The 14,712-nt window shown below is 41.0% G+C and overlaps 1 protein-coding gene across 1 annotated transcript in view; it reads right to left on the bottom strand.

Annotated features, from left to right (window-relative positions):
• The window catches only part of mvb12bb (multivesicular body subunit 12Bb), a 40,442-nt gene extending 32,024 nt beyond the window's left edge, over positions 1–8,418 (bottom strand). The window contains exons 1-3 of the mRNA XM_062381143.1: positions 8,359–8,418; positions 3,410–3,451; positions 1,299–1,400 (exon numbers count right to left, since the gene is read on the bottom strand). Of these exons, the coding sequence (XP_062237127.1) occupies positions 1,299–1,400; positions 3,410–3,451; positions 8,359–8,418 (204 nt within the window). The remainder of the gene's footprint in view (positions 1–1,298; positions 1,401–3,409; positions 3,452–8,358) is intronic.
• Positions 8,419–14,712: the final 6,294 nt, after the last annotated feature.

Here is a 14,712-nt window from a genome sequence, read left to right as displayed (position 1 = left end):
CTCAGATGCTCTGATATTGTTATTGTCGGCTCAGGACGGCTTTGTTTGCTAGACTCCTCTATTTGTGAAGCAAAACAGTAACAGTATTGGCTTAATTTACCGACAGGTCAAGAGGGCATGCAAAAGGTCAATGTGACAGTGAGTGCCCTCTGCTGGATCACGAGGCAAACTACGTCAGACAGTGTGATGTGCCTCTTGACTGTAGAAATCCAACAAAGCATTACAGATCCAATATGAGCCCCTCTGCCCCCCTCCCAAGTTCAAATAAATTTTAGTTTTTCAAATATAAAGTGACAGTACTATAAGTGACATGAGTAGTGTCCTATATTTATTTATATGTCTAAACTTTCTGAATGATGTACCAAGGCTAAACTAACTACAAATTTCCAACTGCTGCTCTATAACCTGTAGATTAACAAAAAACTTTAAAAAATAAACTGAGCAGCTATTATTAGGTGAAATCTGTACCATATTCAGATTTTAGCCCCCCCAGAACATCCACGGTATTTGCATATCAGCTGAAATGTAAGGGCGCACTGAAGCAGCAGAGGAGGAAGTCTGATGGGGTTTCTGTGTTTGTCACTGCCGCGTGGTGTGTACACAGTTTCCCTGCCAGTGGCTCCATTCTAATGCCAACCCACCATCATCTGCCAGAGATTAGAACAAGCTGGGTGTGCAGGGTGGAGCAGGAAGAGATAAAAACTGGGGGGAAGCGAGAGGGTTGGGAGGCAACGGGTATAGGCAAGAAAGTCTGAATAGGAAGAGGGAACAGGAGGAAGAGAGAATCTGCCCCTGAGCTTGTTCTGTGCTTTGTTAAACTTACTCACACTCCTCGCTTTTTAACCTCTCTAACTCTTTCGCAACAAGGGAAGTGGTTATATAAACCTGTCCATCCTGCACTACTTCACATCCTGACACAATCCTATTCACTGTGTAGTTGTACTTGAGCATAAGGGGGGTAAACTTAAATAACTCTGGTGGGCATCAACCCAACATAATTCAACTTTTGCCTCTGGTGTGTCTGTTATACTGGCGGCAACCAGTAACAATGTCAGGAAGGGAATCATCCTAATCATCAAAGTAAACTTAATGAATAAGTCATCTAACAAAAAACACCATGGAAAGCTGCCAACCTCCTGGCTGTGCGTCATTATATACAATCAGTAACAACAATTACACACATAACCGACGCATGAGATAAGCCTCTAATTGCAACTCTGACTTTTAAATGAGATGGGGAAAAAAACCACAATACCTTTAAAACATCAAGCCATTAATAGATTAAAATAATTACTCACAACCCAGAAGTCATCAGGGGCCTTATTTAGCGAAGTGACAAATCCAACTGCAGAGATGGGATCAGCAGGCAGCTGGTTACTCACATCAGACATGTTGGAAATCTGTTAGAAAAGCAGAAGAGACTCATCAGACCAATAGGGCTAAAAAAAAAAAAACAACATACATGTTATTTGAGACAAACAGCTCAATGAAAACTCATTTTAAACATGAAAATGCAAACATAAGGAAATGGACGCAATACAGATGGTGAAACTAAGTGGGAGTTGCATCCTTCTGGGTCAATACATGGACAACGGACAAGGTTTTTCTTGGCTAAAATGACCACATTATTGACTTCTTGATGAGGCTAATTAGGATCCAGAAGAAAAAGTGGCTTCCTAATCAAGGATCAAATGACAAGTGAGACCAGTGACAAAACAGCATTGGGAGACCACCCAGTGACTTCACCAAATCACAAATTAGGCAGAGTGATCACATATTTTCAAGGAAGTCCCAATCAATTGCTGTCTATTCCTGTCCAAGGGAATTTTTGCCTAATGGGCACGCAAGCCTTTTACAGGGTGAGTGGCTTTGCAAAGGTTCCCTTATGCAATGTTATTAGATTAGCTTTAAAGCATTCTTGTACTAACTGACAAAGTTGCTGCATTCAATCTTGATGTTTACGAAATCTATTGCAATTACACTGATGGAATTAGGGGATTTGCTCCAGAAACAGCTGTCTCTTTAACAAATGTTAGATAGCCGTACTTATTCAAATGAAACAGGATAGCAAATTGGCTAATAGGATGAGGGATCTCTTTGTAACATTAATTTGTTCAAAATTAGCCTTGTTTTCCAGCACAACATCAAGGCTTTGAGACTTATCCTGCAAGGGCGAAGAAACAGAAATCATAAACTTATTTCTGTCTCATACGTGGAAAGAATCACTGTTTTCTCGCCCATGGTGACCCAGCAGGAATAGTGAGTATTTGATATCCAACACTAGGTTAATAATGACTGTAGGACACGTAAACATGTAGCATTTAAAGCATAGCCTCCAATATACGATTTCTGCTGATAATAATGTTAATTTTAGAGATACAAACATTGGAAATGCCTCTGATGGTACAGAAATTTGCCGTCTGGCATCGACTAGTACACAAACCTATTACAAAGTTGATTAATTCCTCTACTTCTTCACCTCTCCGATAAAGTAGTCGTGCTGTACTGTTTTAAGAGCAGCGAAGAAGTGATTTGCAGCAGTGAAGCATTAGCCGGAGCTCGCTAAAATGTCAGCAATTTTGCATTAGCTCACACTGGATAGTCCTAAAAGTAAAACTGCGATCTTTACCATATGCAAGACTTCAGTTTGGGTGGCACTTTATATTCATTCTGAGATTTATATAGTATGAAGTTGTAGTCGCACTGTTTGATGCTGAATATACTGTATACATTTTTCGGTTTAATGGAAGAAAGTGTGTATTTGTGTTCATTTTCATTTATGACTGTCAAACTAGAAAAAATAAGACCTTCATTTTCTGTATATTTTTTGCACCAAAATGGTCTGATATTTGCATGATTATTAATATTTTGAGTATAACTAAATAAAAGTTCAATAACTATCACAAAACTGCAGCGGGTTAACATATCACTAATCCATGACTCTTTATGACATATCACTTTAGCTAGCTTACACCTAGGGGCTATGAAACATATAAAGCTACACTCATAATCATACAGTGACATAATGAGGCATCAGGCAGCTGATTTAGAGCCAAACAACGATCAACATAAACCCACAAACTACCCTGGTTGATTATAGTCTGTAGTTAGCTCCGTGTAGCTAGCTCATTCATTAAGCTCCTCACTCGTTCCTCACTCTCATCTTCACCTCCTTCCTGGCGTCTACGTTTGTGCAAACTTTACGGTACACTCCCTCAGATGTGCACGTGACACATGACGTCGTTTCTGAACACCAGGACTCATTACAGCAGCTAATGAATCCTATAGAAACAAACTCTCTGCGCCGTTACACACAGGAGAGACACTGGAAACTACAGTCGTTTCACCTGCCGTCTTCTTTAACTGGTTAGTTGAATTGACCAGTGTAAACGTGTGTGGTTTATTTTACCTGTTCAGACGTGTCTTCCTGCTGAACCCACTCTGGACCAGTCTATGCTCTGGACTTCACCCCCGCCAGCCACTGGAGGTGAACGCTTCCGGTTATTGTGGGTAATTAATAATTAACTAAGCACTGTGTACATTTATTCGTATGCTTAGTATTATTATTATTATTTTACATTAATCTTATTAAGAAAACAGAAAACTTTTATAAAAAGACCATCTATATGAATAAAGTCCTATTGGCATTTATTATTATTATTATTGTTATTAGGGCCCGAGCACCGAATGGTGAGAGGCCCTATTGAAATTGTTAGGATTATTCTTATTAGTGTTGTTGTTGTTGTTGTTGTTGTTGTTTCATTAGTAGTAGTAATAGTAGTAGTAGTAGTGGTATTAACTGGTGCTGATATCCTTCATATATAGTAGCATCTATTAGTATCATAAGTTTTACATTTATTAAAATTCAGTGCTGAAATATGAAGGTTACACAACTGTTTCTGTTCTCCCCCCCGCCCCCATTTCCCCTCCCTTACCTCAACCGGTCGTCGATTACACTGAGTCTGCCTCTGTTTGCTAAGTATTTGCTCATTATGGGAACTGTTGTGTTTCTATATGATGTTTAAAGTCCAGACCTTGCTATGTCAAGTGTCTTCAAGTAATGTATGTTGTGATTTGCCGCTATTACAATAAGATGACGCTCATTCCCTACTCACTGTAGTTTTCTTTAGAATGTCATTATCATTTCTTATATCCCGCAGGAGTATTAAATGAATACATATATCATAGGACGCTACAGCTGTGTAATTTCTAATTCTGCATCCTTCGTGCGTTGCTTTTGGGTCACTGTAAATGCAGCCGGCAAATGCCTCCACCGGTGGAATCCTTCCCAGCCCAACCTATCCCAGAAATCATTGCGTTTCTGTGACAAAAGAGGTGATGGTGCCAGCAAGCAGTGGGACGTCTGTTGATGGAGTATCGTGTGTCAACTCAACTGAACAGGTTATGGTACACATTTAAAAAAGCAAAGGGCATTAAAACGTTATCGTCAAGTCCAGCTTCATCTCTGTTGCTATGCAACAGCAATAAGGGCGAAACAAGCTGGTACGGTTGATTCAGAAATCCTCTGCAGACCACACCATCTCATTTGAGTTTGGCACGGGGCGGTCTTCACGGGCCGGGTAGATGCAGTCCCTGAGACACAGCTACTGAGTGCAGTACAACATCTTAGAAAAGCATTATCAGAAAAGGTCAACATGTCAATTGACTATGTCTGAGTGAGTCTGCACGGAGCATCGAGGCCCAGGACAACCACAGAACGCCACACTGAGTTGTGGGTGTATTTCTTTGCAATAACTTCTGAGAGCCAATTTAACTACGGTAACAAAATTAAGGCTGTGCTTCACTAAATGGCCGTCATTACATGGATGCAATCTAAGGTCACGCCCTCTGACAGTTGCTTCTCTCAATAATCATCACATGTCATTACTGTAATCAGATAAAAGTAAGATTAAGAGCAATGTATTAGCTTGGCTTCAACATTAGGATACACGGAGCCGCTTTGTTGTCTGTCCAAAACAGCAACCAGCAGCAGATGTTTTCCCATTCAATTTTTTATTTCTAACCCTCATGATACCAAATCCAATAACTTATCAAAGACGTGTTGCTCTGTTGTGTGACATGGTGCTACAGGCCAGTAGGGTGTCTTCACTGGGACCACACACACACACACACACACACACACACACACACACTGAGATGTATTTTTTGGCCCACACAATATGTGATCAGTGTTCCCTTTTTTTTTAAATGCATGATGCTCATATAATTATAGGGGAGATATTCTGCCACCTCACACACCAGCAGCTTTCACCGCCTCCGCTCACTGTTGATGTTAACTGAAGACGCAATATCTTTCCTGTGTTTGGGTTAATTTGACTAATTTTAATTCTCGAAATTCTCAACAGTCGAAACATGGCACTGTCTGCTTTTGCAGCCCTTGTATCTTTTCTGGGTTTAGTCGTCTCGTGCGTCAGTAAATCTTAACCACCATGGCTGCATAAAACAGTTTGCTAAATCGTTTCTTGTTGTTGTGATGCTGGATTACGATAATCTTTTCCAAAACTATCCTTTAACTTGTTTCTCAGCAGCACTGCAACTGGCAGTCATAGACGAACAGTTTGAGGCACCAAAAGACAGAGAAAAGTCACAAGTCGCACATTTGCAAACCCAGAACCATTTTCTTTGACTTTAAAATTGAATTAAATGATTAATCCTTTATTAAAATAATTGATGAAACATTTTCTTTAGATTAAGTTATTGTTGTAGCTGCCAATAGGTTATTATGAAAAAATCCTTTTAGCGCCTTAACTAAGCATGTGAGTTAATATTATTTAATACATCAAATTAATATTTGTTAATGTAGGAATGATTGATTGGACAACTATAAAGATACCAGCCTGCTTATGAACAGTGTCCAGGTTAGTGTTATCATACTGTACCTTAGCAGCAAATCACAGATGTCGATATTGATGACAAATAAATACACCAGTGACATGTGTTGACAGTGCATTCTTGATATAACACATTTGATATATAATACACTTTGGACATGATAGTAGTTGACAGAACAACTATAAAGACTTTAGCCTGTTGCCAAACAGTCTTCAGGACAGTATTTTCAAGAACTGTACCACAGCAACATATCCTTTATGTCTGTATGTTAATATTAACTACAAATAATTACAGCAGAGACATTTACATGGTGGAGGAAGATTTATTTTTATTCCAATCTTACTTCATCAGATACACTAACACCACACCTCCATCAACACCACTACCCACCTCACACACACATAACCCCACCAACACACGCTCTCACATCAAGGTGTTGACAACCTTCAGAAATAGGCATGCTCATTTTATTTTGAATTTGGCGATAAGATAAAAACTCAGGTGTCAGTGTGGGAAAGAAAAAAACAGAAACACAACACATGCTCGAGAAGAGCTACACCTGCTCAAGTAATGGTCTAATTATGGAATAGGTGATGAAACACTCGTCGGGAGTCTGGAGGTATCAGCAACACATGCTAACTGTGAAAGCCATCAGCTATTACAGTGTTTTAATGTGCGGCACATCGCACGCTGAGGACTGTGGGGTAAGATGAATGATGGCTGTGGCAGGTTTCTGTGGGGGAGCAGCCAGTGTAGGATGCATAGCATTACAGCTGGCATTTTGAAGAGGTTCATTAAAACTGTGATTTCTTCGTTCATGCTTTGTTTCGTGTACACTTTATGATACGTCTCAGTTAAAGTCAATCCCATAAACACAGTGATCCTGTCAGGTGCAGAATATCGCACGCCTTTTCTGGTAAGCCTTAACAACGCTGTAGTCGTGAGGGGTAATCAGCGGATGACTGAGGAGCCCGTGGGCCAAAATTATACCTCTGTGAATGACTCTGCACCCAAATGATAAAAAAACAAAACAGCAACGGTTTTCTTTTCCCTGTGTAAAGGTCATTCACTGTGTTTTGTAATTTGCTGACACTAGTCAGGGGACTGAAGACGGAGATTTCTGTGTTGCCACCCTGAGAGTAATAATATCCCTATCTCAACTTGGGAAATCTACTGCGCCCCAATGTCCCCGTCACCCACATGAACCCATTATGGGCTTTGTAGAAATCTGCAGGTCTCATTTCATATATGACCCTCACGCCCCTCCTCCTCCTCTCTTTTTCTGTCTACACACAAAAAAAAACTGTGTCTCCTGAATAGCTTATAATAACAAGCTTTAAGAAACCTACCCTTAGTGCCTCATAGGATACAGCCTTGCAAGGCTCTATAGTATAATGCCTTTTCTCTAATTAAAGGTCAGTTTGGTCTAGTCTCATTGTTGCCGTGGCTGAAACATCTTCTGAAACATGATGGCTTTGCCAAATGTGATTTAATTTCCCATTTATGCCATCTGTGTTCTTGGCCAAAGCACTGAAATGCAAGTTAAAAGTTGAGTCACTTTCAACTTGCAGTCTTTGTAAAAAGAAGAGATGCATGTATCCCGCTCGTATCGCACAGAGACGGTCAGTCTGGCACTTTCTTGGGTAGATTATTTCGTACACTCATCTCTACCAGCTTACACTCCATTGCTCAACTTATCATCAAGCACAACCATACACTCACATCTGCATGCGCACCACACACACACACAGGCACACGCCCACACGCACATATACTTTCCTCCGTCTGGTGGGGAGTCTGGACTGCTCCGACTGACTGCGCCTCACTGCCCTTGTGCAGTGGTGTGCCAGTTGTGCCTTCCCCCATCGCTGTGAATGCCACCATCTGGTGTGCCACGTGGACATCATAATCTCCCCTTAATTACATTAGCAGTGCAATCAGTTACTGCATTACAAGGCCGGGCGAAGAGCTTTTAAATCTTGGAGGAAATCATAAATAATTGCACTAAGTACCCAGCGCCAGATGTGCGTGCCAACTTGGCTGGCATGAGATAAATAGTAACCTCGACAACGGTGTTCAGTATCGACTCTGCAAACATTTTTTCGGGCGGTGTGATCCCCTCGTCCTTTGCTCGGGTCCCACGTCCTCGTCCTTTCCCGTTGGACTCTCCCGCTCTGTGTGTCAAAGCACACGGAGAGGTTGGGCTCCGTTGACTGCACACAGTCAGCTACCTGTTGCAGTAGCATTCTCCCCGCTGCAGTGTGACTGATGGCATCCGAGAAACAGTTTGTAACAAGGTGTTTCCCAGCGTCACCATTCAGTCCATTACTACACCCCTCAATCATGCTTCTGTCGCGTAATTAGATATTTCTCAGATATCTTGTACAGGAAATTGAAATCCCTTATGGATTCTGAATGGGTGTCTGTTGGTGGGTGGGTGAATTTGTGTGTGTGTGTGTGTGTGTGTGTGTGCAGGGTAACAAGACATTACACATTATGAGTCACCAGCACGTCGTACTCCTCTGAGGGGATGTTGCGTTGTATTGCGTGGCACTTTTCACTCATCTTCCTGTCATGTTCTCAGTTCCCAGGGCTGCTCACACTGACACACAACTCACTCAGTGCACTGGCAGCTTATACTGCACTTCCTCTCTGCCACTGGCTCGATGGAGTGACAACCCAGAGTCATTACATCAGGGGTCACCAAAGACTTTAACAGTAACAAGTAGGAGGCATTAAAGGGATGGTTCACCCCAAAATAAAAATGCACTTATTGTCGACTCACCAATAGGCTGATGGAGGAGTGGGTGAAGTGTTTGAGTCCTCAAAACACTTTTGGAGTCCCAGGGGTAAAAAGCATTGCAGCCAAATCCAATACAATTTAAGTAACTGGTGACCACTTCTTCAAACAAGGTCACATACGCCATGTTTGTACCCTAGATGTGATCCACGCATTCACGCATGGATCACAGTGGACATTTAGGCTTAAAACATGTGTACATGACGCTGTTTCGAGTTGAATCCAGACGTCAGGGCTTGCGGACACTTAGATGACACCACAGAAGCAGTATGGAGGCTTTTTATATTTTCTTTCCGTTGTTTTTTCTAAAATTAAAGATGTGTTGGATTTGGCTGAAACACTGTTTACCCCTGAGACTCCAAAAGTGTTTTGTGGACCCCAACACTTCACCCACCCCTCCATCGGCAAAGTGGTGAGGAGATAATGAGTGAGTTTTCATTTGCAGTTTGCCGTGTTGCCAATCTGCAGAATTACCCTCTGTAGAGTGAATACCTCCTCCAAGGCCCAACAGTACCCTTAATTGTAATAAATCTTTCACTCATGGATAGTAGTTACCTAGGTATCCCTGACTTTTTTTCATCAATCTCCATGAATTATTCCCTGGGAGAGCAGTGAGAACGCACTATCTCACAATGTTCAAAAAAGCTGATGAAAATTCCTGCATCCGCCCCCTGGTCCAGATCCACGACAAAATTGAATGGGTTCCTCTCTATAACCATGCCACTTCCCTCCATCAAGCTTCGTAGGAATTTGTCTTCTAGTGTTTGTGTGATCTTACTTACAAACAAACCAACCAACAAAGAGACAGGGGTGAAAACAGAAACTCCTCATTGGAAGTAAAAAAGATAATTTCTCCAGGCTAATGTAAAGTTGATCACCGTTTTTTTTAGGGACTGTAAAACATTATGTGGTATCCACGTTGATATTTATGAAACACATAAAAATATTAGGAGTACCAATGTAAAGGATTCTAAAAGGAAAGGGCAGGGCTCTACCACTGCAACGCTCTTGAGTTTGGGACCCCTGCCAGCAGTCTGTAGAAACTCCAGTATATTCAGAGCAGTGCTGCTATTACCCTAATGACAGAGAAGAAATATCACCATATTACTCCCATCCGTTACTAACTTCACTGCCCACTGGTCTTCTTCTGGAAAGTTTAAAATTCTTCCCCTGACCCACTGATGTATCGACTACCAACTAGTGCTGCAGGATTTAATTTGCTCCATGAACCCGAGCCTTTCTTCATTCTTTTTTTTTTCTTTTTGTGAAACCATGAAATAAACTTAAAAAAGGTGTTATTAATAAAACTAATGATGGCGGAATTAAATTAAGCTGCTATGGTTTCAGGGGCCTGGTTTTGAGGGTGTTGGCTCACTGTCACACTGGCATGGCTGGAACAGAACAGAGCCATTGTTAATTGTTGTTACTGGCACCAGTCTTAGTATTAACTTGCATAACAAGTCCTCCAAACTGAAACACCATGTAGGAAATTTGTCCCCACCCTTTGTTACGAGTGCTCCTTCTGCCTAGGATCAGGTTTTGGGAGTATCCTGGTTACGCTTCACACATGTTAACATCTTACCCTGTTTCGAGAAACCTGGATATAGTATCTTGAGTACTCTGATAGAAAAACCAGGACAATCTGATATGGAAACAATCTTGACTGCCTACTGCCTCCTTTGCTTTTGTCATACTTACAAAGCCCTTTAGAAGCCGCCTTACAATAAACCTAACTATACTTTTTTGATGCTGCACAGACAAATATGTTTTTTTTTTTTTACAAGACGACAATCCCTAATATATATATAATAGCATATAGGTCAAAGACAGACTGTAGGTACACTGTAGAAAAACGGTATGTGACTGGCAACTGTAGCTGCTAGTAGTTAACTGTAATTTAACAGGGAAATTTCTAATAATCTGAATATTTGACATAAATATCCCAAATGGAATATACAAGTCCTTTTCTCTGGATCCCTGGTTGCCTAAAGAAGTTACTTCCAATAAACTACTGAGAATACGATAATGCTGGGACCCAATATCTATCTTAAGTCTTTTCAGTACCCAATCCATATGACACATAAAATAGAAACTGATCCACAACCCCACCTTATGATAAGATAAACAACTTTAATTTAATTTACCCAAAGTCGATCCAGAAACTTGTCAGCATTTACTACAATGAAACACAACTCTGTCCACAATGGGACCACAGAGCCTGTTCAGTATACAAATTATACAAGTTTAAAATGAATGTTTTATAATGGGTTTTAAAAATGTCTTTAACTTTAATTTCCAATTCCATTTATGAGATTAGTGTTTATCTGTTCAGAAACTGGTTGGTGGATGTGTGATGTACATTTACATTTGACTCTTTGACTCTTTTTGTGTTTTCTGAGAAGGCTGGGGTAAAGAAACATCTGTACAGTTTGTATCTTCTAGATTTGCTTCCTTCTATGTGTAAATAAGATATCAATTCATAAAAGACCGTCTGACAATCTCTCTCCTGGATGGAGATATTGATATTAATATTAACATGTGCAATGTCCATTTCAATTTGATCACAATCTGGCCCCTCAAAGTGCAATTTAAATGAACGGGTGTCTTTTCAACTAAACAGAGAGAGGATAAAAACACAGTGGAGGGAAGAAAGAGAATTACAGATATTGACGAAATACGTCTTATCATTTATCATAATTTCTCCATCCACTTTGTCACGGCTTCAGCATTTAAGGAAGATAGATGATACAAGATGTTCTCTCTTTCATACTTTCCGTGCTCTGGGAAGTGTGTCCAATATGAACTTACTGTGCCTCTTTGCTATTCAGTTGGCATGCGTTTGTCACCATCGAGACACACCGTGCATTTCTTGCATGTTTTTCCACATGCTGTGCTATGGGACATCTGGTATTTTGACCTTTAACCCAAATGATAAAGTATGCGTTTCATCAGCGGCGATATATCTTGGTAATAACAAATATTTAGAGGGCAGCGTGTCAAATTACTACATGGGTGTTTTAGTCGACTAAGCGTTTGATATATGTTCTTCGGGAAGTTTTTGAAGGCGCCACAATGTCAGCGTAGTGTCATTAAGAAGCAAGGATTTGAAGAGGTGTGGCGTTTCCTGCTCCCAGTTCCCAGTGGGCTTTGTGCTGAGGTGGTGGTGCTCGGCAAGGGCGACCATTAATATCAGCGAGGGAGTATTCCCATGGCGAGGTGACTGGTTGAAGAAGGTCCTGCTCCAGCGCAGACACCTGCAACGTGAAAGTAACAGAAAAAAAAGAAAAGTGCTGACTTCCTTGTGAGCTTGTAGCAGCCATCTGCTCCCCTGCTAACTAATGCAGAAACATCCACTACGAACAAATCTCCAGGAGGGATGCCATCCCATGTCCAATTTCTCTTCCAAGAAGGAGCTCCCTCAAATCACACATATCAGATACACATCAGAAAAAAAAGCAGGGAACACTATGAGTTACTAGTTTAATAAGATGTTGCGATAGGCCTATAGCTATCAGAACGCTATCTTTTTTATTTCTTGTTTTTGATGCAGCGATCGTCACATCCATTACACACTTTTCCCCCTCCCCTCCCTCCCCTCGACTCTCTTATGTATTTGAATGTGTTGTTTGCCCGGTCTGGTGATTTAGAGGGAGCATTTTATCAGAGCTAGCCAAGCAAGCCTGGTCCACCAGGGAGCCAGGCGTTTTATAAGGGTATAAATAATCAATGACACTGCATCTGTAATGGCCTGTAATGCAGTTTGTTAACTCCCCCCACTCCACCCCGCCCCCATCCACACAGGCGCGTTTGTTGCCCAAACAATAGAAACGGATTGCCGCGGCTAATTGACAAAGCAGGGGAATGTCTCTTTAGTTGTCTCTGTTCCTCTGGCTGTGTGTGAAACCTCTTGTATCATGCCACTGGGAACCTTTTGGGGTTTGTTCCCATCATATTAAGCTGTGAACTACGCCCGGATGCTTATCATATGTGCCATATAGACATGTTGTGTCAGTATAAGTGCACGTGCAGTGGATAAATGGAAGACGAAAAGTGATGAAGTCCATGTTAAATAATAAGTTATGCATGCATGCATTGCAGTCGGAATGTGCTCTCTACTATTAATCTGTTTTTCTCTTGTGTCATTTCAGCTGTTGCTTATTATAAGAGTGTCTCACAAATGAACTTTTATTGACCAATTAAATGCCTCAGCCACAAGGGGCTAGAAAGAATTGCCAAAACGTTTAATTGTGTGAACTGAAATATTATAAAACTAGTAAACTTTTTAATGATTATGGCCAGTGAGTGTTGCTAATAAGTTTTGAAATGAGCAGTGTCACATTTAAAAATAAAACATGTCATTATATTCTCAATCACATGAACACTAAGCTCTCAAGGTTACATCCAGTTCTCACATTGTATTTATTTCCAGCAGAGGTGGATCCAGGGGTTTGGCCATTCTAAGCTTCTTTGTAGAACACAATGTGCTCGAACAGGATACAATTTTCTAAATATATTCAATGATGTGTGGCTTTGTTTATAGCTATAGAGCTAACAGTAAACAAGGAATGACTTAAAGTTGCAGTGTGTATAATTTCGTAATGGTGAAGTTGCAAGTAGAAGATGAGCACCCCTCACCTCACCCTCTCCTTCCAAACAGGAAAGAGAACCTGTGGTAACTACAAGAAACATGGCGGCCTCCATAGAGAGGACCCCCCCCGATTTAAAGGTTCAATTTTTAAATAAAACAACAATTTTTATAATTTAGATGAAACACACTTGTGTCAACATCACTAGGATTATTTGATATAAAACTTCTGTCAATAGATCCCTTCACCTACATCTTAGACACTGGACCTTTCAATGTGCACTTTACTGAATCCAGAATCTTGCAAAGATGTTGGACATAAAATTGACCCATCTATGTAAATAGTGGCCCCTTTATTGCCCCTGATTTAGAAAAATTCTAAAGCCGCCTCTGATTTCAATTGAGGAGATAATACCCCCCAAACACCAAGTACACCCCCCCCCTCCACCCGCTCCAACACGCATACACCTACAGCTGAGCATGATACATATTTTGAGTCTCGCCCCCTCCCCCCAATCTCTCCCATGAGCCTCTGATTTCCATTATTATTAATATCTGCCTGTTTAATTTTCAGCTCTGTCATAATGTGTCGGCCTAAACTACAAGAGACAATCCCTTATTGATTACTTTCCCAGCAGCCCCGGCGCATGCCCCAGCTGATCATGCCTCTCATGCACAGACATCTCATGCATTTCAGATAATAAGCTGCTGCTCTGGAGTTGAAACAAATTGGATGTGCAGTCAGTCACTGTCCAAGTGAATCATGTTGCAGTCTGTCAGTGGACTAGGCTTGGATTATCATCTTACCCATGCGAGGCAAAAAATAAAAGAGGAGGAGGGGGAAAAAAAGCCATGAGCACCTGCCACGATGACAGGTTGGTATATGTGAGCATGACTCCCAAACTGTTGCGGAAGTTGTACATTTGGACTATTGATCACCTCACATGCTCTTGTATCTGACGTGCTTTCATTTCACCGAGACATGAGAGGAGATCTTGGTAACTTTTCCCTGAAATATAATCAAAAGAAGACTCTGAGTGCGACTCAGATAAAAGAACCGTATTTGCCATCTGTATCATTTGCCTAGTTGTCTCGGCAAAAATCAGATCCTTTGTCAAATGTCACTGTCATATAAATACGGGTTTGAGTGATTAAAGTGAAAAGGCTTGTCTCTTTCTCTTTATTTTGACAAAGCTTGAAGCTTCAAAGAGACATGATGATTGCTTCAGGGTTTTGTGAGAGCAAATACTGACATTAAGCATCGCGGCTAATAGCACTTATAGGGTTTCCATTGTAGGAAATCGAACAAGTCATTAGTTCCTTGAATCAATGAAAAGTAAAGGCTTTATTATGCTGTGTTAACCACGAATGCAAAGTTAACATTTCGCGTGATGAGATTACGTACATCGTCAATGCAAAGACGCAGATAGACACATTTTGCATCTCTCGTGTTGAGCAAAGCCAACGATCTGAA

Source organism: Platichthys flesus, chromosome 3 (assembly GCF_949316205.1).
Source record: "Platichthys flesus chromosome 3, fPlaFle2.1, whole genome shotgun sequence".
Taxonomy (NCBI): Eukaryota; Metazoa; Chordata; class Actinopteri; order Pleuronectiformes; family Pleuronectidae; genus Platichthys; species Platichthys flesus.
The sequence above is the reverse complement of the archived record's forward strand: the minus strand, read 5'-3'. Positions and strand labels throughout refer to the sequence as shown.